The sequence below is a fragment of the Antechinus flavipes genome, chromosome 2, assembly GCF_016432865.1.
Source record: "Antechinus flavipes isolate AdamAnt ecotype Samford, QLD, Australia chromosome 2, AdamAnt_v2, whole genome shotgun sequence".
Classification (NCBI taxonomy): domain Eukaryota; kingdom Metazoa; phylum Chordata; class Mammalia; order Dasyuromorphia; family Dasyuridae; genus Antechinus; species Antechinus flavipes.
In genome coordinates, this window is record NC_067399.1 from 569,290,395 (window position 1) to 569,312,588 (window position 22,194).

The 22,194-nt window shown below is 35.4% G+C and overlaps 1 protein-coding gene across 1 annotated transcript in view; it reads right to left on the reverse strand.

The window, feature by feature from the left end:
- The window catches only part of AP3S2 (adaptor related protein complex 3 subunit sigma 2), a 45,598-nt gene that overhangs the window by 3,079 nt on the left and 20,325 nt on the right, over positions 1–22,194 (reverse strand). Inside the window, exon 5 of the mRNA XM_051981113.1 lies at positions 6,762–6,869. Within this exon, the coding sequence (XP_051837073.1) occupies positions 6,762–6,869 (108 nt within the window). The remainder of the gene's footprint in view (positions 1–6,761; positions 6,870–22,194) is intronic.

A 22,194-nucleotide genomic window follows, 5' to 3' on the forward strand; every position in this document is an offset into this window, starting at 1 on the left:
AAACCACCAGTCCTGCTTCCAGTCTAATCTAATCCACAACCACTACTCAGGGGTGCGAGCCCAGTGGAAAAAATCCAACCATCCTAAAAGAAGCAATGCCAGCTACTACTGAAGGTCAGATAAGTCCAAGTGTTTTCCAGATAATCTGTCCTGCTCCCTGTCCCTACTATGAAGATGTCAATGGTTTTCTGCCCTTTTGAGAGCTTTAGCTACTAATAACCCAGAAATGTTCTCCCCACCCAACTCCTGAGCACTATAAATTACCTCAAAATCAGAAAGAATTATGGTTTTTTCAGTGAATATGGCTCAAAAACTAAAGAGAGGCACTACCACCTGCCTTGTCACTGCACCCCAATGGGCACTGAACCTCTCATTGGATCTCTAGCTGAAGCCTACTACGTGTGTTGGGGCTTCTGGAGACCAGGAATTCCATTTCTTTTTCATTTTTGTCCTCAGCACTTAGGACAACAATTGTAGTTACCACTGAATAAATACTTGTCCATTCATCCATGCATCTGTTTTAAGTCTAAGTTAACTCTAATTTCTGTTAAGAGACAGAAGATAGGCAAACCAGAAAATTTCACCAGCGTCTGAGAAGCTGATGGAGGACTCCTCCAGAAGCCCTGTGGCTTGGAATAGTGACACAAGGAACCAAAGCATGGATAAAACACCAATAGTCGGGGTTGGCGCTTTCCTTAAACATACCCATTGGCTTTCCCACCCATACTATAAGTATACAAAGCATGCTATTTCCAATTTCATTCCTATCCTTTTAGTGTGTAGGTTTGGCCATTGGCATAAGTAGCTTAAGAAGCAGCTAGATAACTCAATGGGCCTGGAGCAGGAAAACCTGAGTTCAAATCTGACCTCAAAAACTTAACCCAGTTTGTCTTAATCCAGTGGAGAAGGAAATAGCAAACTATTCCAGTATCTTTGCCAAGAAAACTTGTGTGCTATGAGTCCACATGATCATGAAGACACATGGATATGTATAAACAATTGAACAACAAATAAGTAGCTTACTGAAGTTACTATATAGTGTTTTATGATTAAAGAGTGCTTTGTATACATTATACCCCATAAAGTCTTATAAAATCTTCATGAGGAACATAACATAAGCTATCCATTTCATAAATTAGGAGACTGAGGCTCAGGGAAGCTAAGTGACTTTGGAAATAAATCTTTCTCACAAAACTAGGACATTGCCCCAGATGTCTACATAAACTCATACAATGTATGGCTAATAAACAAAATTAACTAGCCACTTTAATGAAGGGGGCAAATTTGGGCCTTTCAGTGCTGAATAACTGAGAATTAATGGGATAAGACAGATAAATGAAATTAAAAAGAACAGAACACATAAAAGAGGCAGAGTGACACTAGAAATTATAAACATGTTCATGCAAGGAAATCCAGGAATTAGAAAAGGAAATAATGTTAGCAAGAATGATACTTTAACAAGAAAAGGAGCTATACTATGATAGGATCACTTAGACAAGAGGAAATAGACAAAGAGTTTGCAAAACAGATCATAAATCTGGCATGGACACAGGATATAACAGTAATGGAGGATTGCTGAAATCCACCTAACTGCTAGAACTCTGTTTCAAAAAACAAAGCATCTGAAAATTTTCTGTCTTGCTTTAGTGAGAATTTCATTCTTCAAAAAATAAGAATTGCTATTCTGGACCTGATTCTGAAAAATATTAATGAACTGAGTGAACTAAGAACCTTGACAGGAAATTATCATTTCATATTAGAATTTATGGTAAAAAAAAAAAAAAAAAGAGGGAAGATGGGTCTGACAAGTACCCTAGATATACTGTAAAGGTGACTTCAGAGAACAGGCTCCTAAGGCCAAAAATTCTACAGGGAAAGCCAAAGAGAGAGAAAATATTCTAAGAATTAAATTCTGAAATTTATATAACATATAGTCTTAATAAGGAAGAAAAAGGAAATTATCTAAAGAGACTGACATGAATGAAGAGATAACTTAATATTATAGATTACTAAAATACAGATGAATAGAAGCAAAAGCTAATAAATGAAAATGAATATAAAAGTAACCAATTAACAAGCATTTATTAAGCATTTCCTCTATTTCAGGCAGAGTACCAGGTGCTGGGGACCCATACACACACACACACACACACAGGATTATCTGAGCTCTCAAGGATTTTATATTCAATAAGAAAAAGAATAGCAATGTTCTAAAAGAACCAGGGCATTAAAGCTTTTTCAAAATGAGCAGAGGGTAAGGTTGAAACTATTGATTTTTTTATTTATCTTGAGGCGTAATCTCCTCTCCCACTATTTATTTATTTGTGAGGCATTCACTTTTTTGAGTTCCATTCTCTTCCCCTAATCCTCCAACCCTCTGAAAAGGCAAGTAATGCAATACTTTACAATTTACAAATTTACAAATCATGTAAAACACATTTCCATATTAGCTATGTGTTCTACATGTTGCCAAAGAAAAAAGAAAAAGCAATATAAATATGCTTTAACCAGTTCCTCAGTTCTTTCTCTTGTAGTAGATGGCATTTTTCATCATGAGTCCTTTGTCATGGATCATTGTCTTGATCACAGTAGCTAAATATTTCACAGCTGATCATCCTAACATTATTGCTTTTATTATGTACAGTGTTCTCTTGGTTCTGCTCACTTGACTTTGCATTAGTTCATGTCTTCCCAGGTTTTTCTTAAAATCATCTCCTTCATCATTTCTTATAACACAATAGTATTTCACCACAATCATGTACCACAACTTGTTTAGTCATTTTTCAATTGATGAGCAAACCCTCAATTTCTAATTCCTTGCCAATTTCTTTTCTTCTAATTTTGGCTGCATTAGTTTTGTTTGTGCAAAACCTTTTTAATTTCATGTAATCAAAATTATCCAGTTTACTTCCCATGAGCCTCTCTATCTCTTATTTGGTCATAATTCTTTCTTTATCCAAAGATCTGACAAGTAAAACTTTTCATGTGCCCTAAATTGCTTATATCATCCTGTAAGCCTAAATCATGTACTCATTTTAACAACATCTCATAATGTGAAATGTTGATCTGCCTTATTTCTTTCAGAATGCTTTCCAGCTTTCCTAGCAGTTTTTTGTCAAATAGTTTGAGTTCTTGCCACAAAAGCTTGATCTTTGGGTTTATCAAACACTGAATGAATATGCTCATTTATTTCTGTATATTGTGTGTCTAATCTATTCCACTGATCCACTATTCCATTTCTTAGAATCAAACTGTTTTGATTTATAAACTTTTTTATTTGCTTTATAATATAATTTGAAATCTGATGGAGATAAATATTAATGATTACAGTTTTCTTTCTTTTTTTAAAGCTATGTTAAAAGGCAAGAGAAGGCAGCTAGGTAGCACAGCTAACATAGCGCTAGGCCTGGAGCCATGAAAATTCATCTTTCTGAATTCAAATATGGACCCAGACACGGACTAGCTATGTGACTCTGGGGAAATTACTTGACCCTGTTTTCCTTTATGTCCTCAATTGACAAATGAGCAGAAAAAGAAACAGCAAACCACTCTGACAAAGAGTCAGACACAACTGAAAAATAACTGAACACAGAGAGAGAGAGAGAAGAAAAAAAAGTTTAAAAGGAAGATGGCTGCTGGGAAAATGGGGAGAATGAGATAATAGCTTCTACAGAGAAAGAAAAACTATTCGAATTTAATTTTGCTTTTATTTTTCTCTAGCAAGAAAAATGATCTTCAGACTAGGAAGAATCCCCTCAACAATGTTTAACTGAGAGTTATGATTTATCTAAGGAGAGTGTGGAAAAAAAAGAGTAAGCTCTGAGCTGCTTTCAATAAATAAAAGAACAAAAATTGTTCAACGACCTAGAGTTCCTGCCTAAATTCTCTCTTCAGATTCTTTGCCTGCCACTTTGCTACCCTGGAGAAATGTCAGCCTCCAGGCTTCCTCCTCACTTCCCATTTCACCCTCACCTCTCCAACCCCTTCACTTTCTAGGGCCCTTTTTTTGTGTTGTGCTCCCCCAATAGAATGGAAGCCTGTATTTAAATCTCCACACTTTGCCCAGAGCCTGGCATACATTACTATAAGGACTTACCAACTGCTCTATCAATATTGAAAGGGGCCTCAGAGACCACCTACTTCAACCCCATTTTTTACATGGGAAGACCTAAGAGGGCAAGTGACTTGCCTATGAAGATACAGGTAGTGTCACAAAAAAGACATGAATCTACTACCTCTGAGTCAGGGCCAGAGTTATTCCCTCTGACATCTGTCTGCTCACATGCAACCATTACAAGACATGATAGCTGTGACTGCTGAGCTGTTTTCAGTGACCTTTGATATATCACGGAGAGCAGAAGAGGTGCTACAGAACTGAGAGGAGCAATTTAAAGTTAAATTTCCAAAGAAGAGAAAAAGACAGTCCTTCCAATGATAAGCCATGAGCCTGACTTCAATTCCTGGCAAAACTCTGTACCATGATATTAATTACTGTGATATCTTATGGTACAGATAAAAACTGGGTTCTTGAGAATTATACCAATAAGGCATAGCAAGAACTACCAGGCTGAAAAGACTTAGATTACAGTCCAGTCCCAGTGATGGACTGCATTGATGTTACTTCTTAGTATCAAACTGTTTTGATTTATAAACTTTTTTATTTGCTTTATAATATGATCATCATCAACCCTGCTACATTTATAGAGATAAATTAGCAATTTGGCTGCAAGGGGATTCATTTTTCAGCCAGAGAGACTCTTGAAAATGGTCTATTTAATTGGGAGAGGGGATTACAATCTGCATCTGTGAAAGTAGTACCCAAATCTGAAAAATCATATTGATAACATAATGATGTATCAAAAGGAAAATCTGCAAATTTAAATAGGAAAGTGATGAATGGTAAGAGTCACTATGGTTTCACCAAGAACAGGCCATATAAAATTAACCTCATTTTCTTTTTCAACAAGGCTATTATGGGTTCATTAGGAAAATAATTTTAGCATAATATTTGATAGTCTCACATTTTTTCTGGACAAAACAGATGCAAGCTAGATAACAATTAAGTGTGTCTGATAGTAGCTGAATGACTGGATTCAAAGGATAGTTGAAAATGGACTGCTGCTAATGTGGATGGAGATCTCTGGTGGGGTACCACAATAATCTGTCCATGACTGTGCTGTGAAATACTTTTATTACTGATTTGAATAGTTCATTAGGTTATATATATGTGTGTGTGTGTGTGTGTGTGTGTGTGTGTGTGTGTGTATAATACATAGCCCAGAAATAAAGTTTTGGGCTTACAAGGATAATTTTCAAATTGGGAGTTTCTCACTAAAATTTCTATTTAATTTATGCATCTATCCAGGATTTCCCTGACATCAGAATTGGGCTGGTGGCTGGTTCTTTACAGAAAAGGTATCTTGTCTTAATGGGTAAATATCCATGCAAGTACCCAGACTAACATTACACAATAGATTTCACTTGATTAAAAAATGCAAAGCACAAAGGACTGACCTCCAAATCTCTGCCTTTAGTCAAAGTAACTTTCTGTCTCTCCTCAGGATCTGTCCCAGGATTTAAATCCCCTTAAAAAGGAAAAACCTTGAGGACTGTTGGAAAGATGACACTTCTCCTTCCAATAACCTCCTCTGTCTTTGCAAATACCCAGAGGAGAAGAAAGAAGACTATAAGAAGATATATAAAAAACAAGTCTTTTGGGGGTGACTATAGAAAGATATATAAAAAGAAGTCTTTTGTGTATACATATTTATGTACATATATGTGTGTATATATATGTATAAATTTATATGTACATATATACGTATAAATTATATATATATAAATTTCATGGTTAGAAAAATAGTTTACATTTTAAAAAATCTTATATAATAGAGATAATACATAAAATCCTAAACTTGGCTCAGAAACAACTTTACCAGTCTAAGATATGCAAAATGTGATGAAATGATTTCAATGAAAAAAATCTAAGGGTTCTGTTGAATTGTAAGCTCAATAGCAATACAAAACTAATGCAATTTTAGGTTGCTTTAAAAGAGGAATAATGGAGAAGAAGAGAGACAATAGTCCCATCTGAATCTATCAGACAACCTTGGAAGTATCATGTTTAATTCTGTGTACCACATCTTAGGAAGGTCCCTGCAAACCCTGAACATCACCAGGAGGCAGAGAAGACTCCACACCATACTCTCAAAGGGTAAAGAAGAGGACATTTTAGGGGCACATGATTCTCTTCAAGCATATGAAGGGCTATCATGGAGAAGAGTTTGTACTTAAGCTCATAGCACAGAATTAAGCATGAGAGAAGGAAGCTGCAGAGACAGATTTGACAAAGGGGAGAAAAAAAGAACAATTCAAACCATTCCCAAATGGTATGCATCGCCTAAAGAAATAGGCCTACTAGCATGCTCCACAACTGGACATTTTTAAGCAGACACTGGATGACCACAATCAGGGCTGCGATGTAAAAGGAATTATTCAAGTACAGATTGAACTGGACAGACTGTGAATTTCTTTTCAACTCTGAGATTCAATGATTTGAGTGAAACAAGACTTCTTCAATCCAGGGCACCTCCTTCTTCTGGCGCTTTTCCTACCATACCTTGCCCATCCGCATGGAAGAAGAAAAGGACAGTAGTAGGAAGGCAAAGTGAAATAACAAATCTACATATCCTTTCTGCTGGCTGTCCTCTAACAAAATTATATTCAACTCCATGGGAATGGAGTCCTAGGGATATACTCACCTCTGATTTCTCCAATTTGTTTTGAGCTTCAATCTGAGCGACAATTTCATTCATGTTTGTTTCCAGCACCATACCACCCATCACTACCTCTTGCAGGATATAATGTACCTAAAGGAGAGACAAAGATAAGAACAATTAGAGCTCCTGGGTCTGAGCTGAGCACCTCCAAAAAGAAAAAGGAGGGAGTTTCCTGCAAATTGAGAGTGAACAGATTAGTTGTGATCATCTTGTTGTTGTATACAACATTCTCTTGGTTCTAGTTACTTCACTTAGCATCAGTTCACATAAGTCTCTCCAGGCCTTTCTGAAATCATCCTGCTGATAATTTCTTATAGAATAATAATATTCCATACTACACCATCAAGGATGCCCTAGGCCTAATCCTATTACTCCTTGTACTCTTCCTTTTAGCCTTATTCTCACCAGACTTGCTCAGAGACCCAGACAACTTTTCACCAGCCAACCCACTAAATACCCCTCCTCACATCAAACCAGAATGGTACTTCCTATTTGCATACGCAATCCTCCGATCAATTCCTAACAAACTAGGCGGAGTCGTTGCCCTACTAGCCTCTATTCTAATCCTCCTAATTATCTTTCATTCATATACCATAACTTATTCACCCATTCTCCAACTGATGGACATCCATTCATTTTCCAGTTCCTTGCCACTACAAAAAGCACTGCTACAAACATTTTTGCATATGTGGGTCCTTTTCTCTTTTTTATGATCATAAAGAGTTTTCAACATTTATTTCTGTAAGATTTTGAGCTCCAATTTTTTTCTCCCTCCTTTTTCTTTCCTTCCTTCCTAAGCAATCTCCAGCAAGCAATCTAATTTAAGTTATTATGAGCAATCATTTTAAACAAAAATCAAAACAAAAGAGAAAACCACAAGAAAGAAAAAGCAAACAAAAATAAAGGTGAAAGTAGTATGTGTCAATCCGCATTCAGTCTCTACAATTTTCTTTCTGGATGCGGATGGCATTTTTTTATCCCAGGTCTATTGGAACTGTCCTGGATCATTATATTGCTAAGAGAGGCTAAGTCTATCATAGTTGATCATCATACAATCTTGCTGTTACTGTATACAGTGTTCTCTTAGTTCTGATTACTTCACTCAGCATCAGTCCATGTAAGTCTTTTCAGCCTTTTCTGAAATCAGCCTGCTCATCATTTCTTATAGAATAATGATATTTCATTACATTCATAAACCATTACTTATTATGTGATGATCAACTGTGATGAAGTTGGCTCTTTTCAACAATGAGGTGATTTAGCCAATTTCAATAGACTTGTGATGGAGAGAAACATCTGCATCCAGAGAGAGAACATGGGGAGTGAATGTGGAGCACAACATAGTATTTTACCCTTTTTGTTGTTGTTTGCTTGCTTGTTTTTTTTTCTCATTTTTCCTCCTTTTGAGCTGATTTTTCTTGTGTAGTGTGACAAATCTGGAAATATGTTTTAGAAGAACTGCATATATTTAACCTATATTGTATTATTTGCTGTTTAGGGGAAGGAGGAAATGGGGGGAAAAGAAAAATCTGGAACACAAGATTTTACAAAGATCAACGTTGAAAATCATCTTTGCCTGTATTTTGAAAAATAAAAAGTTACTATTAAAAAAGAAGAAATAAGAAAACAATCTTTACATGTAATTAGGAAAAAAAAAGCTAGTAAGGAAAAAATAAATAAAATAAAATTACAAAAAAAAACCAAAACCAAATATTATTTCATTTTGTCCTCCTTGCAACTCTGGGAGGTAGATGCTATTATCATCACCATTTTGCAGATGAGGAAACTAAAATAGAGAGCAGTTAAGTGACTTGTCCAGGATTATATAACTAGTTGTGTCCTGAAGCTGCATTTGAATTTAAATCTTCCTGGCTTAAGGTATAGTACTCTAATAACTGTACTACTTAGCTCTGTGTTTGTGGCATGCATACCTGTGGATACATACATATATAAAATATGTGTGTATATATGTATATACATATACACACACAATACACATATACATGTATGTGCATGCTTGTTGCTGTGTATGCACTTGTGGGCATGTAAGTATATATGTGTATGTGTATATATGTATACATATAAATATCTATTTAGAAAACATGCTATAACAAACAATAAATTGGGCAAGAATGAATAAAGAGGAAATGAAGCTAGGATCACATGTGGATAATGGGAATATACTTTCAAAGGTCCTGTCTACTTGCTGTAGCAAATGCCTATTTTTATGACCAATATTCTCCTGGTCATTTTATATAGCATGGAACACCAGGATATATATATATATAAAATTAGAAAAAGAGGATATATTGGGTAGATTCTCTATGGAAGATTTATACAAATACATACACAAGAATTATACAAAATAGGATTTTTAAAGGAGTTTGCACTAAATTGGCACTAAAATTTATGATTCAACCAAACTCAACCTGCCCTCTTGCCTCTACAATCATTTACACAAGCCATGTCCTTACTCCCTTAAGCAATGATAAAGAAACGACAAAGTGATTACCTCTACTCCTTTGGCCCTAACTGGTCCTGAGCCATTATCCCCAAGGGCATCTTAATGTCATCTGCCCGCTCCTGGAAATTGTCTTCCTCTACTTCAGTACCCTACTCAATCTACTATTTTTTCTTCAGTTTTTTAGGTATTAAAGAGGTCAAGGATCAGGAGTTATTGTTATGCCACAAGAAATAGTATACCACAGTTCTCTGGATCACAAATCACTCCTTTCTGAGTATGTCTATTTTGTGTTGCTACAGGGCCTGCAGATCTTTCACATGAGACACTCAAGGTCAGCAATAATGCGGGAATGCAATGACTCAGAGAGTATTCTGAAGTCTTCCCATATCTTGTATAAGCATCTTCCCCAACTCCAATTCAACTTGACCTAGGAAATGTATTGTCTATTTGTGTCTTTGGTCAGAAAGAAGAATGAACATAGTCGTTATTCTCCATTGCTACTGCTTCTAAACCATTAGAGTATCAACATTCCTCAATGACATCTCTTGTTTTAAGGGATATTTAATCTTCAAAATTTATCATCATTACCATTAACAAAATGGAGTAGATTTCTAACCTATATTCTTGATCCCACAGCTCTCTTACCTCCTTCAGGACCTTGTTGCAATAGTCATCAACTTCCTTTGATGTGTTAATTAGTTCAAAACTATTGTGCACTATGCAGTTATCCAAGACAATTCCAATAAACTTGGGATGAAAATACCAATTGCATTCAGAGAACTATAGAGACTAAATATGGATAAAAGCATAGTATTTTCACCTTTAAAAAAAAAAAAAACTATTGTGTATCAAACTCCAGTCAACCACAAAACCAAACATATATTTAGAACTATTTACACTGCAGCACAATTTTCAACACATAGTGTATCCAAGGTTTCTTCTGGTCTTCTCTATTTGTTCATTTATGACTTTATTTATATTTCAATTTCTCTCTCTACAATGGCTCCTACAAATCCCTCAGGTCTTCAAAACTATTAAAGAAATCCTTTCTTTGACCTTTCTCTTCTCCTTTCTTATTTATTAGTAAACTTCTTGAAAAAGTTGCCTAAATCAATATCCACTTCTGAGGATTGATGAGAAATCAATACACAAATCATTATTAAACTCTTTATATGTCAGGCTCTGGGGATACAAATACAATACAAATACAATATAAAAAAGGAAGACAGTCTCTACCCTCAAAAACTTATATTACAAAAAAAAAAAAAAACTTATATTACACTAAAGGAAAACAACATGTTCAAAGGTGAATAAATGTGGATTATAAACAAAATAAGTATACAGAGATTTGGCAGAGAAATGAGAGTACTAATGATGAGAGGAACCCTGAAACTGTCCTCTGACTTTGGGGGAGAAGCCATGGGTATGAATTCCTGAAACTCTACTTGAACTCTTGAGAAACTCTTGGGGAGAGGCTAGCCTCAGGAAATCAAGATAAAGTGGCTTTATTCTGTTATCTTGATGGGACTAGCAGCACCCTCCAGTGAGCTGAAAATTAGTTCAGGACCACTCCTACTTAGCCTGAACTTAAGTAGTCTCATTCTACTGGAAATCTAGGTCTGGAGGCAGTGATCTCATTCAATTGATCTCTTATAAAAAAGGTAATATTAAACTCATAATTTGCAGAGGCCCAAAGCAGGACCACCCATTGCCAAGGAACCTCTCTCTCTCTTTGGCATAGGTGCCTGTCAGGACTCCTGCCCGCTGTAAAGACATTCTCTTCTCAGTGTCAACACCTCTGTTTATCTTTCTGCCAGGATTTCTCTGCTAGGGCCTTTATCTCTCTTCCAGGACTGACTTCTCAGTGCCAATATAAAACTTCCCTTTTGCCAGTCAAACTTTTTGGGTTCATGAATTCTTTCACGTTGAACCTACGCTGACCAGAAGGGGATTCTCACAGCTCAACTCTCTGTACTGCCACTAACCACATCATTTGGGTCCCTAACCATATCACTAACAAGTGAGGAAACAGAAAAAAAGCTTTTTGAAGGAGGTAGTACTTGAGCTGAGCTGAGAGCATCTCTAAGATGAGAGATAAGAGATTCCAAGCAATAAAAACAATGCCTGAAACAGAGTAAAAGCCTTCAGTAAACTTGTTGACTGATTGGCTCCTTTCAGCATAGAAGTGGCAGACTATGGGGTGTGAAATGACTCATATGTATTGTCAGTGTATATATTTATTTTCTTTCGTATCTCTGTATTAGAATGGAGAGAAAAAGAGCAAGAGAGAGAAAATGTGTGTAAGTAATGACAGCAATATTTTTTAAAAGAATCAATGAAATATTTTTAAAAGATATCTACATCTGAGACCACTGCTTCTTTATTACCTACTCTCTCCATCAATTTCTTGCCAACAATCATTTGCTATCATCACTTCACTGAAACTACTCTCTCTATGGTCAAAATGACTTCTTAATCCCAAAATTCAAAAGCCTTTTTCTTTTTCTTCATCATATTCATAGATTATTATCTACTTCTATTTTTTATTTCTTCCCATATCTTCAGAAACACACTCCTCATACATGTTTATATACCTTTTCCAAGAAAAAAATTGTTTAAATATAATTTCCCATTGTAGAAATCATGTTGTCTTTCTCCTAAAAATATGTGTTTTCAAAGATTCAACCCTTTACTATATATTCTACAAACCTGCCTGATATAATGGACTATAACTTCCATGGTCTTTCTCGTAATCTCTATCATACATAATTTGCCATTCTCACTGGCACATGGCTAACAAGAAGTTTTATATTTTGGCCAATAGTCACACTTTAATCCTTTTTCATTCTGGGAATTATAAAATTTCAAGGATATGTCATTTAGTCCTGCTGATAATGTGGTCTCTAATTTGTTGATCTGATTTAAACTATGCAAAACAATCACCACAGTTTGATCTAGTATATCCAACTATTTCCAAAAGAAATCTGAAAATACAAATCTCCTTAACTTATCATTCAGTAAAGACCAAGGAACTCTATTTATGTATCTGTTTTTACCACTTCAGTAAATTTCAAGTTTCTTGAAGACAAGGACTGTTCTCTTCTCACATTACATTCTCACTCTAATATTAGGACAGTACCTTTTTGCATTTTTGTTGTTGAATCAATTTTCTTTTTTTTTTTTTAATTTTATCTATCTATTTATTTACTTATTTATTTTTAGCCCATGCCAGGGTAATTTTTTATAGCATTATCCCTTGCACTCACTTCTGTTCCGATTTTCCCCCTTCTTCCCTCCACCCCTTCCCTCAGATGGCAAGCAGTCCTTTACATGTTGAATAGGTTACAGTATATCCTAGATACAATATATGTGTGTAGAACCGAACAGTTCTCTTGTTGCACAGGGAGAATTGGATTCAGAAGGTACAAATAACACGGGAAGAAAAACAAAAATGCAAGCAGTTTATATTCATTTCCCAGTGTTCTTCCTTTGGGTGTAGTTGCTTCTGTCCATCCTTGATCAATTGAAACTGAATTAGCTCTTTTTATTGAAGAGATCCACTTCCATCAAAATACACCCTCAAACAGTATCGTTGTTGAGGTATATAATGATCTCCTGGTTCTGCTCATTTCACTTAGCATCAGTTCATGTAAGTCTTGCCAGTCTTTTCTGTATTCATCCTGCTGGTCATTTCTTACAGAACAATAATATTCCATAATGTTCATATACCACAATTTACCCAGCCATTCTCCAATTGATGGGCATCCACTCAGTTTCCAGTTTCTGGCCACTACAAACAGGGCTGCCACAAACATTTTGGCACATACAGGTCCCTTTCCCTTCTTTAGTATCTCTTTGGGGTATAAGCCCAGTAGAAACACTGCTGGATCAAAGGGTATACACAGTTTGATAACTTTTTGAGCATAGTTCCAAATTGCTCTCCAGAATGGCTGGATGTGTTCACAATTCCACCAACTATGTATCAGTGTCCCTGTTTTCCCACATCCCCTCCAACATTCTGCGTTATCTTTCCCTGTCATTCTAGCCAATCTGACAGGTGTGTAGTGGTATCTCAGAGTTGTCTTAATTTGCATTTCTCTGATCAATAATGATTTGGAGCATATTTTCACAGGTCTATAAATAGTTTTAATTTCATATTGTATCTAGGATACACTGCAACATATTTAACATATATAGGACTGCTTGCCATCTAGGGGAGAGGGGGAGGGGAAAAATCAGAACAGAAGTGAATGCAAGGGATAATGTTGTAAAAAAAATTACCCTGGCATGGGTTCTGTCAATAAAAAGTTATTAAAAAATTTAAAAAAGGAAGAAAGAAAGAAAGAAAAAATAAATTAAAAAAATTAAATAGTTTTAATTTCTTCGTCTGAGAATTGTCTGTTCATATCCTTTGACCATTTATTAATTGGAGAATGGCTTGATTTTTGAATCAATTTTCAATCAATCCAACTCTTCATGACCACAATTGGGATTTTCTTGGCAAAGATACTGGAGTGATTTGCAATTTTCTTCTTCAGGTGATTTTACAAGTTGAGGAACTGAGGCAAACAGAGTTAAATCACTTGCCCAGGTTTACACAGCTAGGAAGTATCTGAGACCAAATTTGAATTCAGGTCATTCTGACTTTAGACCTGGTGCTCCAACCGTTGCACTGCCTAGCTGCCCAATATTTAATATAAGTTTGTTGAACTCATTCATTCATTCAGCAAATGTATATTAATCACCTATTACATGCAGGAAACTATAGAGAATACAAATATGAATGTTAAATGATCTCTACCATGAAGGAGATAATTTTCTGACTATTTAAAGGGGGAAAGATGACATGGAGATAAACAACTATAAAACAAAACTGTCACATAAAACTGTCATAAAAATAGATAAATTCAAAGGAGGGAGAAATCACTTTGGGAAAAGATATTTAGGGAGGGAATACAGGTTTGTGGATAAAGTGGCATATAGTTTGACCTTGAGACTATATAGAACTTCAAATGAAGAAGTTGAGACAACCTGGTCAGGGCATGTTAGGGATAATTGTTAAGGACAATAGCAGAAAAAAATGGAAGAGGGAATTTCATGAATACAGGGAGAACAAGATATCAGAGAATCAGTGACTGAACTTGAATTGGGAAATTACATCACAAAGAAGGGGTCCAGAAAATAGATTTCTTTGAGATTGTGATCTTGCAACACAAATATTTTGAGCACTTAAATTTAACATAAAGTGATAATCCCTAGTTAGGCAATTTACTAATTTAAAATTTCAAATGGCAGAAGTTCACTTAGAAATTTTTTCTTGACTGAGTTTAGACAAAAGTGTTATTGATTTAAAACTGAGAAAGTCCAATGGTAACTTGGTCTAATAGTGCTCTTAATCAGAAAGATTTATATCTAAGTGGGAAAATTATTCTTCCAATATCCATAAACTAATAAGCTCTTATAACGATAATAGATAGCAAAGAAAAAAGCATCCTGAATGACTAAGCCTATTCTAGCACAGTGTGACACTAGAAGGAAAACAGAGAAAGAAAAGAAACTGTGTACATAATCACATTCTTCAACATCAAATAAAAGAATCAGCAATAAATTTATGGTCAAATGTTAGTGAGCAAAGGTTGGTTCCTACTGTCCAAGCAGCAGCCCCAGTCCAATTAATTTCTTCTCTTGGCCATTATGGCCAGGGCAACTTGTCAAAGCTGTCAGCTGTACAGACTGGCAACACATAACTGAAAGGTTTATTCCTACGTGAAATATTTCCCTGTCTTTTATCACACTCTCTTCTCTCATACCTTCTATTCTGTTCCTCAGCAAAAGCAAGGACTTCAATTGTCTATACAAGAAAGACCATCATATACTCTGTATAACTAACTTCTCTTTTCTAAAAGCAGAAAAATGTGACAAGAGGACCAGCTACTCTGTCAATTTTGCCCAACTCTTGTTTTTTTTCTGAGTCACTATTTGAACATTTCCCACAGCAATACAGTTTCATGGGAAGGATATAGATTTAAAAGTTTGTATCCTGGTTCCAACACTCATTTGTTTTACTTTTAGTCCTCACTATAAAAGAAAGAACAAGTATAACATAACAATAACACTGAAATCTTCTCATCAGTTTTATAATATTCACAGAATATTCTTTCAGAATTTAGGGTGTCAAATACCTAAAAATGATAATCTATCATTTGTGTTTAAAATTCTCATCCTAAGGAGGGGTTAACGTTTTTGAGATGGTTGTTACAAACAATGACTGACATATTGTTGCCTTAGAAAAAGATGTTGTTGGCCGTAACAAGACACTTCCATTAAGTGTGCTGAATTGATATTATATTCCCATATTAAAACTAATCAATGATTAGTTGATGAATATGGATTTCAGAAAAACCTGGAAAGATCTAAACTGATGCAAAGTGAAATGAGCAGAAGCAGGAAACCGTCGTACACAGTAACAGTAATACCATATGTGGATTAATTGTGAATGACTTAGCTATTTTCACAATACAATGATCTTAAACAATTCCAAAGGATTCATGATGAAATATGCTCTCTATCTCCAGAGAAAGAACTGATGGAATCTGAATGCAGATTATTATTTTTTACTTTCTGTGTTTTTTCCCATGTTTTTCTTCCCTATGGGTCTGCCTCATTTCATAACATGACTAATATGGTAACATGTTTTACATGATTGAAAATTTATATCTAAGTGGGAAAATTATTCTTCCAATATCCATAAACTAATAAGCTCTTATAACGATAATAGATAGCAAAGAAAAAAGCATCCTGAATGACTAAGCCTATTCTAGCACAGTGTGACACTAGAAGGAAAACAGAGAAAGAAAAGAAACTGTGTACATAATCACATTCTTCAACATCAAATAAAAGAATCAGCAATAAATTTATGGTCAAATGTTAGTGAGCAAAGGTTGGTTCCTACTGTCCAAGCAGCAGCCCCAGTCCAATTAATTTCTTCTCTTGGCCATTATGGCCAGGGCAACTTGTCAAAGCTGTCAGCTGTACAGACTGGCAACACGTAACTGAAAGGTTTATTCCTACGTGAAATATTTCCCTGTCTTTTATCACACTCTCTTCTCTCATACCTTCTATTCTGTTCCTCAGCAAAAGCAAGGACTTCAATTGTCTATACAAGAAAGACCATCATATACTCTGTATAACTAACTTCTCTTTTCTAAAAGCAGAAAAATGTGACAAGAGGACCAGCTACTCTGTCAATTTTGCCCAACTCTTGTTTTTTTTCTGAGTCACTATTTGAACATTTCCCACAGCAATACATTTTCATGGGAAGGATATAGATTTAAAAGTTTGTATCCTGGTTCCAACACTCATTTGTTTTACTTTTAGTCCTCACTATAAAAGAAAGAACAAGTATAACATAACAATAACACTGAAATCTTCTCATCAGTTTTATAATATTCACAGAATATTCTTTCAGAATTTAGGGTGTCAAATACCTAAAAATGATAATCTATCATTTGTGTTTAAAATTCTCATCCTAAGGAGGGGAAACGTTTTTGAGATGGTTGTTACAAACAATGACTGACATATTGGTGCCTTAGAAAAAGATGTTGTTGGCCGTAACAAGACACTTCCATTAAGTGTGCTGAATTGATATTATATTCCCATATTAAAACTAATCAATGATTAGTTGATGAATATGGATTTCAGAAAAACCTGGAAAGATCTAAACTGATGCAAAGTGAAATGAGCAGAAGCAGGAAACCGTCGTACACAGAAACAGTAATACCATATGTGGATTAATTGTGAATGACTTAGCTATTTTCACAATACAATGATCTTAAACAATTCCAAAGGATTCATGATGAAATATGCTCTCTATCTCCAGAGAAAGAACTGATGGAATCTGAATGCAGATTATTATTTTTTACTTTCTGTGTTTTTTCCCATGTTTTTCTTCCCTATGGGTCTGCCTCCTTTCATAACATGACTAATATGGTAACATGTTTTACATGATTGAAAATTTATAACTCATCAAATTGCTTATCATCTCAAGGAAGAGGGAGGTAAGGGTAGGTAGAGAGAAAATTTAGAACTCAATTTTTTTTTAAGTGAATGTTAAAAATTGTCTTTCCATGTGACTAGAGAAAAAATAAAATATTAAAAAAAACTAAGAGCAAGTATAGGAACTCTGCTCTACATCTAAGGAAGGAGATGGAAAGGTGCTCAGATCAACCACACTTCTTAATCAGAAGGCTGATAGGATGTAGATTTGGCTTTCTTTCCTACCTCTGGAACCTGGGTGAGGTCCTAAGTATTTTCTAGACCAAAAGAAAACCACTATAACAAAAAAATAATAAACATATCTCAAGTGAAGTTAAACCCACACCTTAGAGGAATGTCTATTCCCTAACTTCCCATCCTTGCTTCAACTTCAGTAACAGGAACAGTGAAACCAATTCAAAAGAATTAAGTAAGGGAAGTACAAATCCAGGCATTTTTATTGATGCAGTAAACATAGCATCGCCCAGTTTATGGACATATTATGTTCTAAAAGTTAATGTATAACTCAATGGCTTGAATACATTTTCCTTTAAATACCATGTTTAAAACAGTAGATAAATCTCTACGTCAGTCTACAAGTCTATTTAACTCATAACATAGTTTAAATATAGAATTAATGGTTATTATTTCATATGTACTTAACAAATATTTTATAACCATATGGGAAATTCTAAGTTTCAACATGAGACAGCATAAATACATCCCATGCAGCATCAGCAAGAACTCCAAGACAGGGAATGGGTTTGAAAGGAGGAAAAAAAATAATATGAAGTACCACTATGTCAGTCATTCCAGAATGTTTTAAATTAAGAAACAAAGGGCAGCTATTTTCAAACATAAGAGCAATAAGGAGTCTGGGCTATGACTACTCCTGCTACTACCTTTTATGTACGGACATTTATTAAGTGTAGTTTTCTACAAGGAACTGCAAAGTAATAGATAACATTTCACATAGTACTGTTTTCTAGATCAAATGTGTCAAACTTGCTGAGATTGCCATTAGATTAAAATGTAATTGAGAAATGCTTAACAAAATAAATAACAATATAATATAATTATAGATAATGTTAATTTGTGGTTTTCTAAGCCAAAATGTGGTCTAAATGGAATGTCTTTCTATTTGAGAAATTTTTTTTTAAATTAACTGGCAGAAAGCTGGATTCCTGAGAGAGTGGTCTTAAATATAATAAAGAGATCATGTTCATGTTATCTAATAAAGTAAATGACAAAAACTGTAATACCAATTAAAACATGCTAATTAACTATTTTTACTAAATCAAAAGAACTACAATATTATAGCATATAAACTTCAAAAAAGCCAGGGATAAAAGGTAACTGTGAGTTTCTTTCTGTCATTCAGCACTGACTCCAGTGATATATGACAAAACTAAAACATAAAGCATTTTACATTTTAAAAAGGAATCTTTACAAAGGAGCCTATTTTCCTGACTCTTTCATGGGTTAGTAGGTTTTAATGGTCAAATGTTACATTTATAATGGACTTAGCCCAAAGTTTTAGTACAAAGAAGATGCTTAAGAAATGCTTATTTCCTTCCCTTCCTCTTTCCCCTTTGGCTTCTTCCTTTTCCTTTTCTCCTTTTAAAAATTCCAAGTAACTGCCTTCTGGAAGGACAGTTAATATTCTATGCTTGAAGATGTGTTAAATCTCAGTTCCTCTGGAAAGCTTAGCCATTCTGAAAAAGCCTTAGAGGGCACTCAAAGCAGAATCAGAAGGGCTTATAGTGCCAATCAACAAAAACTAGTGTTGTCTCCAGAGAGAGAAGAGTTATCTTAATTGCCTCAATTCCTTAATTAGTAATTTCCATATTTTAACAGAACACCAATTATATATATTTTAATATGAAGTGAAAAAAGGAAAGGATACAGAAATATTATATGATCCTCCCAGAGCCCCTTGGACCTCTTCCTATCCATAATCTATCCAAGCAAGAATTACTTCTTTTTATAGAGCATTTTATAGCTTTCTTTCTGTCTTTTTCCTATGTCATTACTTGGAAGACAAGAATCATTCCCATCATAAGGAGAAGAATTAAATCTCTAGCAATCTTGAACTTTTTGTCTTTTTGAGGGGAGCTAAAACCTAGTGGAGGCATCTCTGTGTGTTGGAGAGAGACTGTGTAGGGGATGGACTGACTGAAGGGAGACAAATGAATGCAGCTTCTACAGTAGTACAGGGGAGAGTCGATGAGCATTTGAACCAGAGAGAAGGGGGGAGCTGGGAAAAAGATATAATCAGTAAGACTTAGCATTGATTGGATGGACATAAGGAAAGAGTTGAATCTCCAAGATTACCAACTAGGTGACTGAAAGGATAGTGGTCCCTTCAAAATAAATAGGAAAGTTAGAAGGAAAGGATGATTTGGGGGAAAGATAAAGAATTTTGTTTTGAAAATACTTAATTCAATGCCCATAGGACAGCTAGATCAACATCTCCATTTGAGAAGTTGTGTTATAGGACTGGACCTTGGATGGAGCCTAGGGGTCGATATGTCTACTTGAGATGATCTACACGGAGCAGTGACCAACTGAGAACACAGACTTGCAACCAGAGGTGAATAGAGTGCTAAGTCTAAAGTCAGGAAGATTTCTCTTCCCAAGTTCAAATCCAACCTCAAACACTTATTAGATGTGTGACCCTGGTAAAGTCACTAAACACTGCTTTCCTCAGTTTTCTCATCTGTAAAATGAGCTAGATAAGAAAATGGTAACCCATTCCATATCTTTGCTAAGGAAACCCTAAAGGGGAGTCATAAAAAGTGAGCCATGACTAAAATGATTGAACAACAACAAAAACTACTGTTATCTTCAGGGAGAGAAGAATTATCTTAATTACCTAAAGGCCCAGCGAGTCCTTTAGGTCTTTCACTTTCAAAGGGGAATAAAGTCTATCCTATAGTCAATGTGTGGTTAGTCAGTGCTTGCAGGCTGTTAATGGCAAGATCTTTACTCTTTTCTGTAGAGACCTAGAGAAAGCAAATTCTGATGTTCCCAAGGAAAATCCTGGATAGAAGTACAAGACATACAATTATTAATGAGAAGTCCCAAAATCTGAAAATGGTTTGTGTAAATATTAAGTTTTAATTCTAGGCTATGGATTATACATATAATCAAATGAACTAGTGTTGTGCCACAGTTCCTTTTTATTGTCCTAACTCAGTTTCCCTAATTGTCCTGCCTTGATTTCCCTGAATTGTTCTTAAACCTTTAGCACAGCTCTTTAACCAACAAAACAGACAAGTCACAAAGAACACAGAACATAAATCACATAGACTGCACAATTACAACATTAAACAAAACATTTAACATATATAACCAGATAGTGCCCAAAAAGGCACTCAGAATCAGATCAGACCAGATGTGTCTTAGAAGAGTATCATCCAGAATCCTGGATGCCCATTTGGCATTTTATTATTCTGAGAATCCAGATGCTAGCACAGACAGAACAGGTAAACAGATCAGATTATATCCTAAGACATCCAGACTTACTCTCCAGCGGCCGAAATGAAGCATCCATGTTGGGCTGTGGCTGAAAACTGCTCTCCTTCCCAGAGACTCTGGAGAAATCCAGAGGGCCAGCCTCTCCAGGCCAAGAACCCAGATTTCCAGCCGCCCCAAGGCCCAAAGCGAGGAGACCCGAAGGTCTCTAAACTCTAATCCTGCTCTCATTTTCTAATATCTTGGTGGGAGGCCTCCAAAATATAATGATGAGAAACTGAGGCAAGATAGAAATTAGAGAGTTTTTAATATTTTATTTGAAAGGGAGAGATTTACTGGGACTAAATGGATCCATGGTTTGGTTCCAGGGCTGAATGAGACTATCATCTCCAAGAATCCAGCAACCTACGTGAGTTCCCAATGACATATATATGCATGTGGAAAAAACATATATCAGTATAATTTGGTGAATTAGAACAAAGTCACAAAAAGAGTAAACATAAAAGATTATTCCAGGGTTTCTAACTAAGAAAAAGCAGTATATCCCTGACAGTTATAGGAATATTAGGAAAAGAAAATGGCTTTTCAGGATATCTTTATTTCATCTTTTTTTCAATTTCCTTAGCTCTAAAACAGACTAGCATTATCACTTCACCTCTGAAGGCTGTAAAGAACTACTACTAATGAGTAGAATATGCTGTGGAAATAGGAAGCATTGTGAAGATCCATAGGGAAGCTAGGTACCCAGTGGATAAAACGCTAGCTCTGGAGTTAGGAGGATCTAGACACAGAGAAGTGGCCTCAGACACTTATCAGCTGTGTGACCCTGAGTATATCACTTAACTGTTTGTCTCAGTTTCCTTATCTGTAAAATGAACTGGAGAAGGAAAATGCAAACCTCTCGAGGATCTTTGCCAAGAAAATCCCAAACAGAGTCATGGAGAATTAGACACAACTGAAATGATTCAACAAGAAATATGATCCTGTTGGGAAGTGATGCTTCAAAAACTATTCATTATAAAGTCTGAAGCAGATTAACAAAAGGAGGGTCATAATGGGAGTAAAGGGAATAGGTAGAAGGAAGAGCAAGAGGAGTTTTCATATGCCCACCCAAAAACTGAAATACTTAAAAGTCCCAAGTAGTCAGTCAATGGATAGCAAAAACTTTCCACTATTTTCAATGAGTCATTCAGAATCAACTAACAATTGTGCAAAGTCTTTTTGCCTTTCAACAAAGATAAGGCTCCACCAGTTTTATGAGTACTCATTTTCTTATCGAAGATGTAAATAAAGCATATTCATCATTTGATCCCAGTTCTACCAGGTACATAAAAATACAGAGTCTAGCTATATATCCTTAGGTTCACTAAAGTATCCCAGGTAGAATTATAAATTGATTAATCTTTTTAAATGGGCTCTGTGAGCCTTGTTATACACACT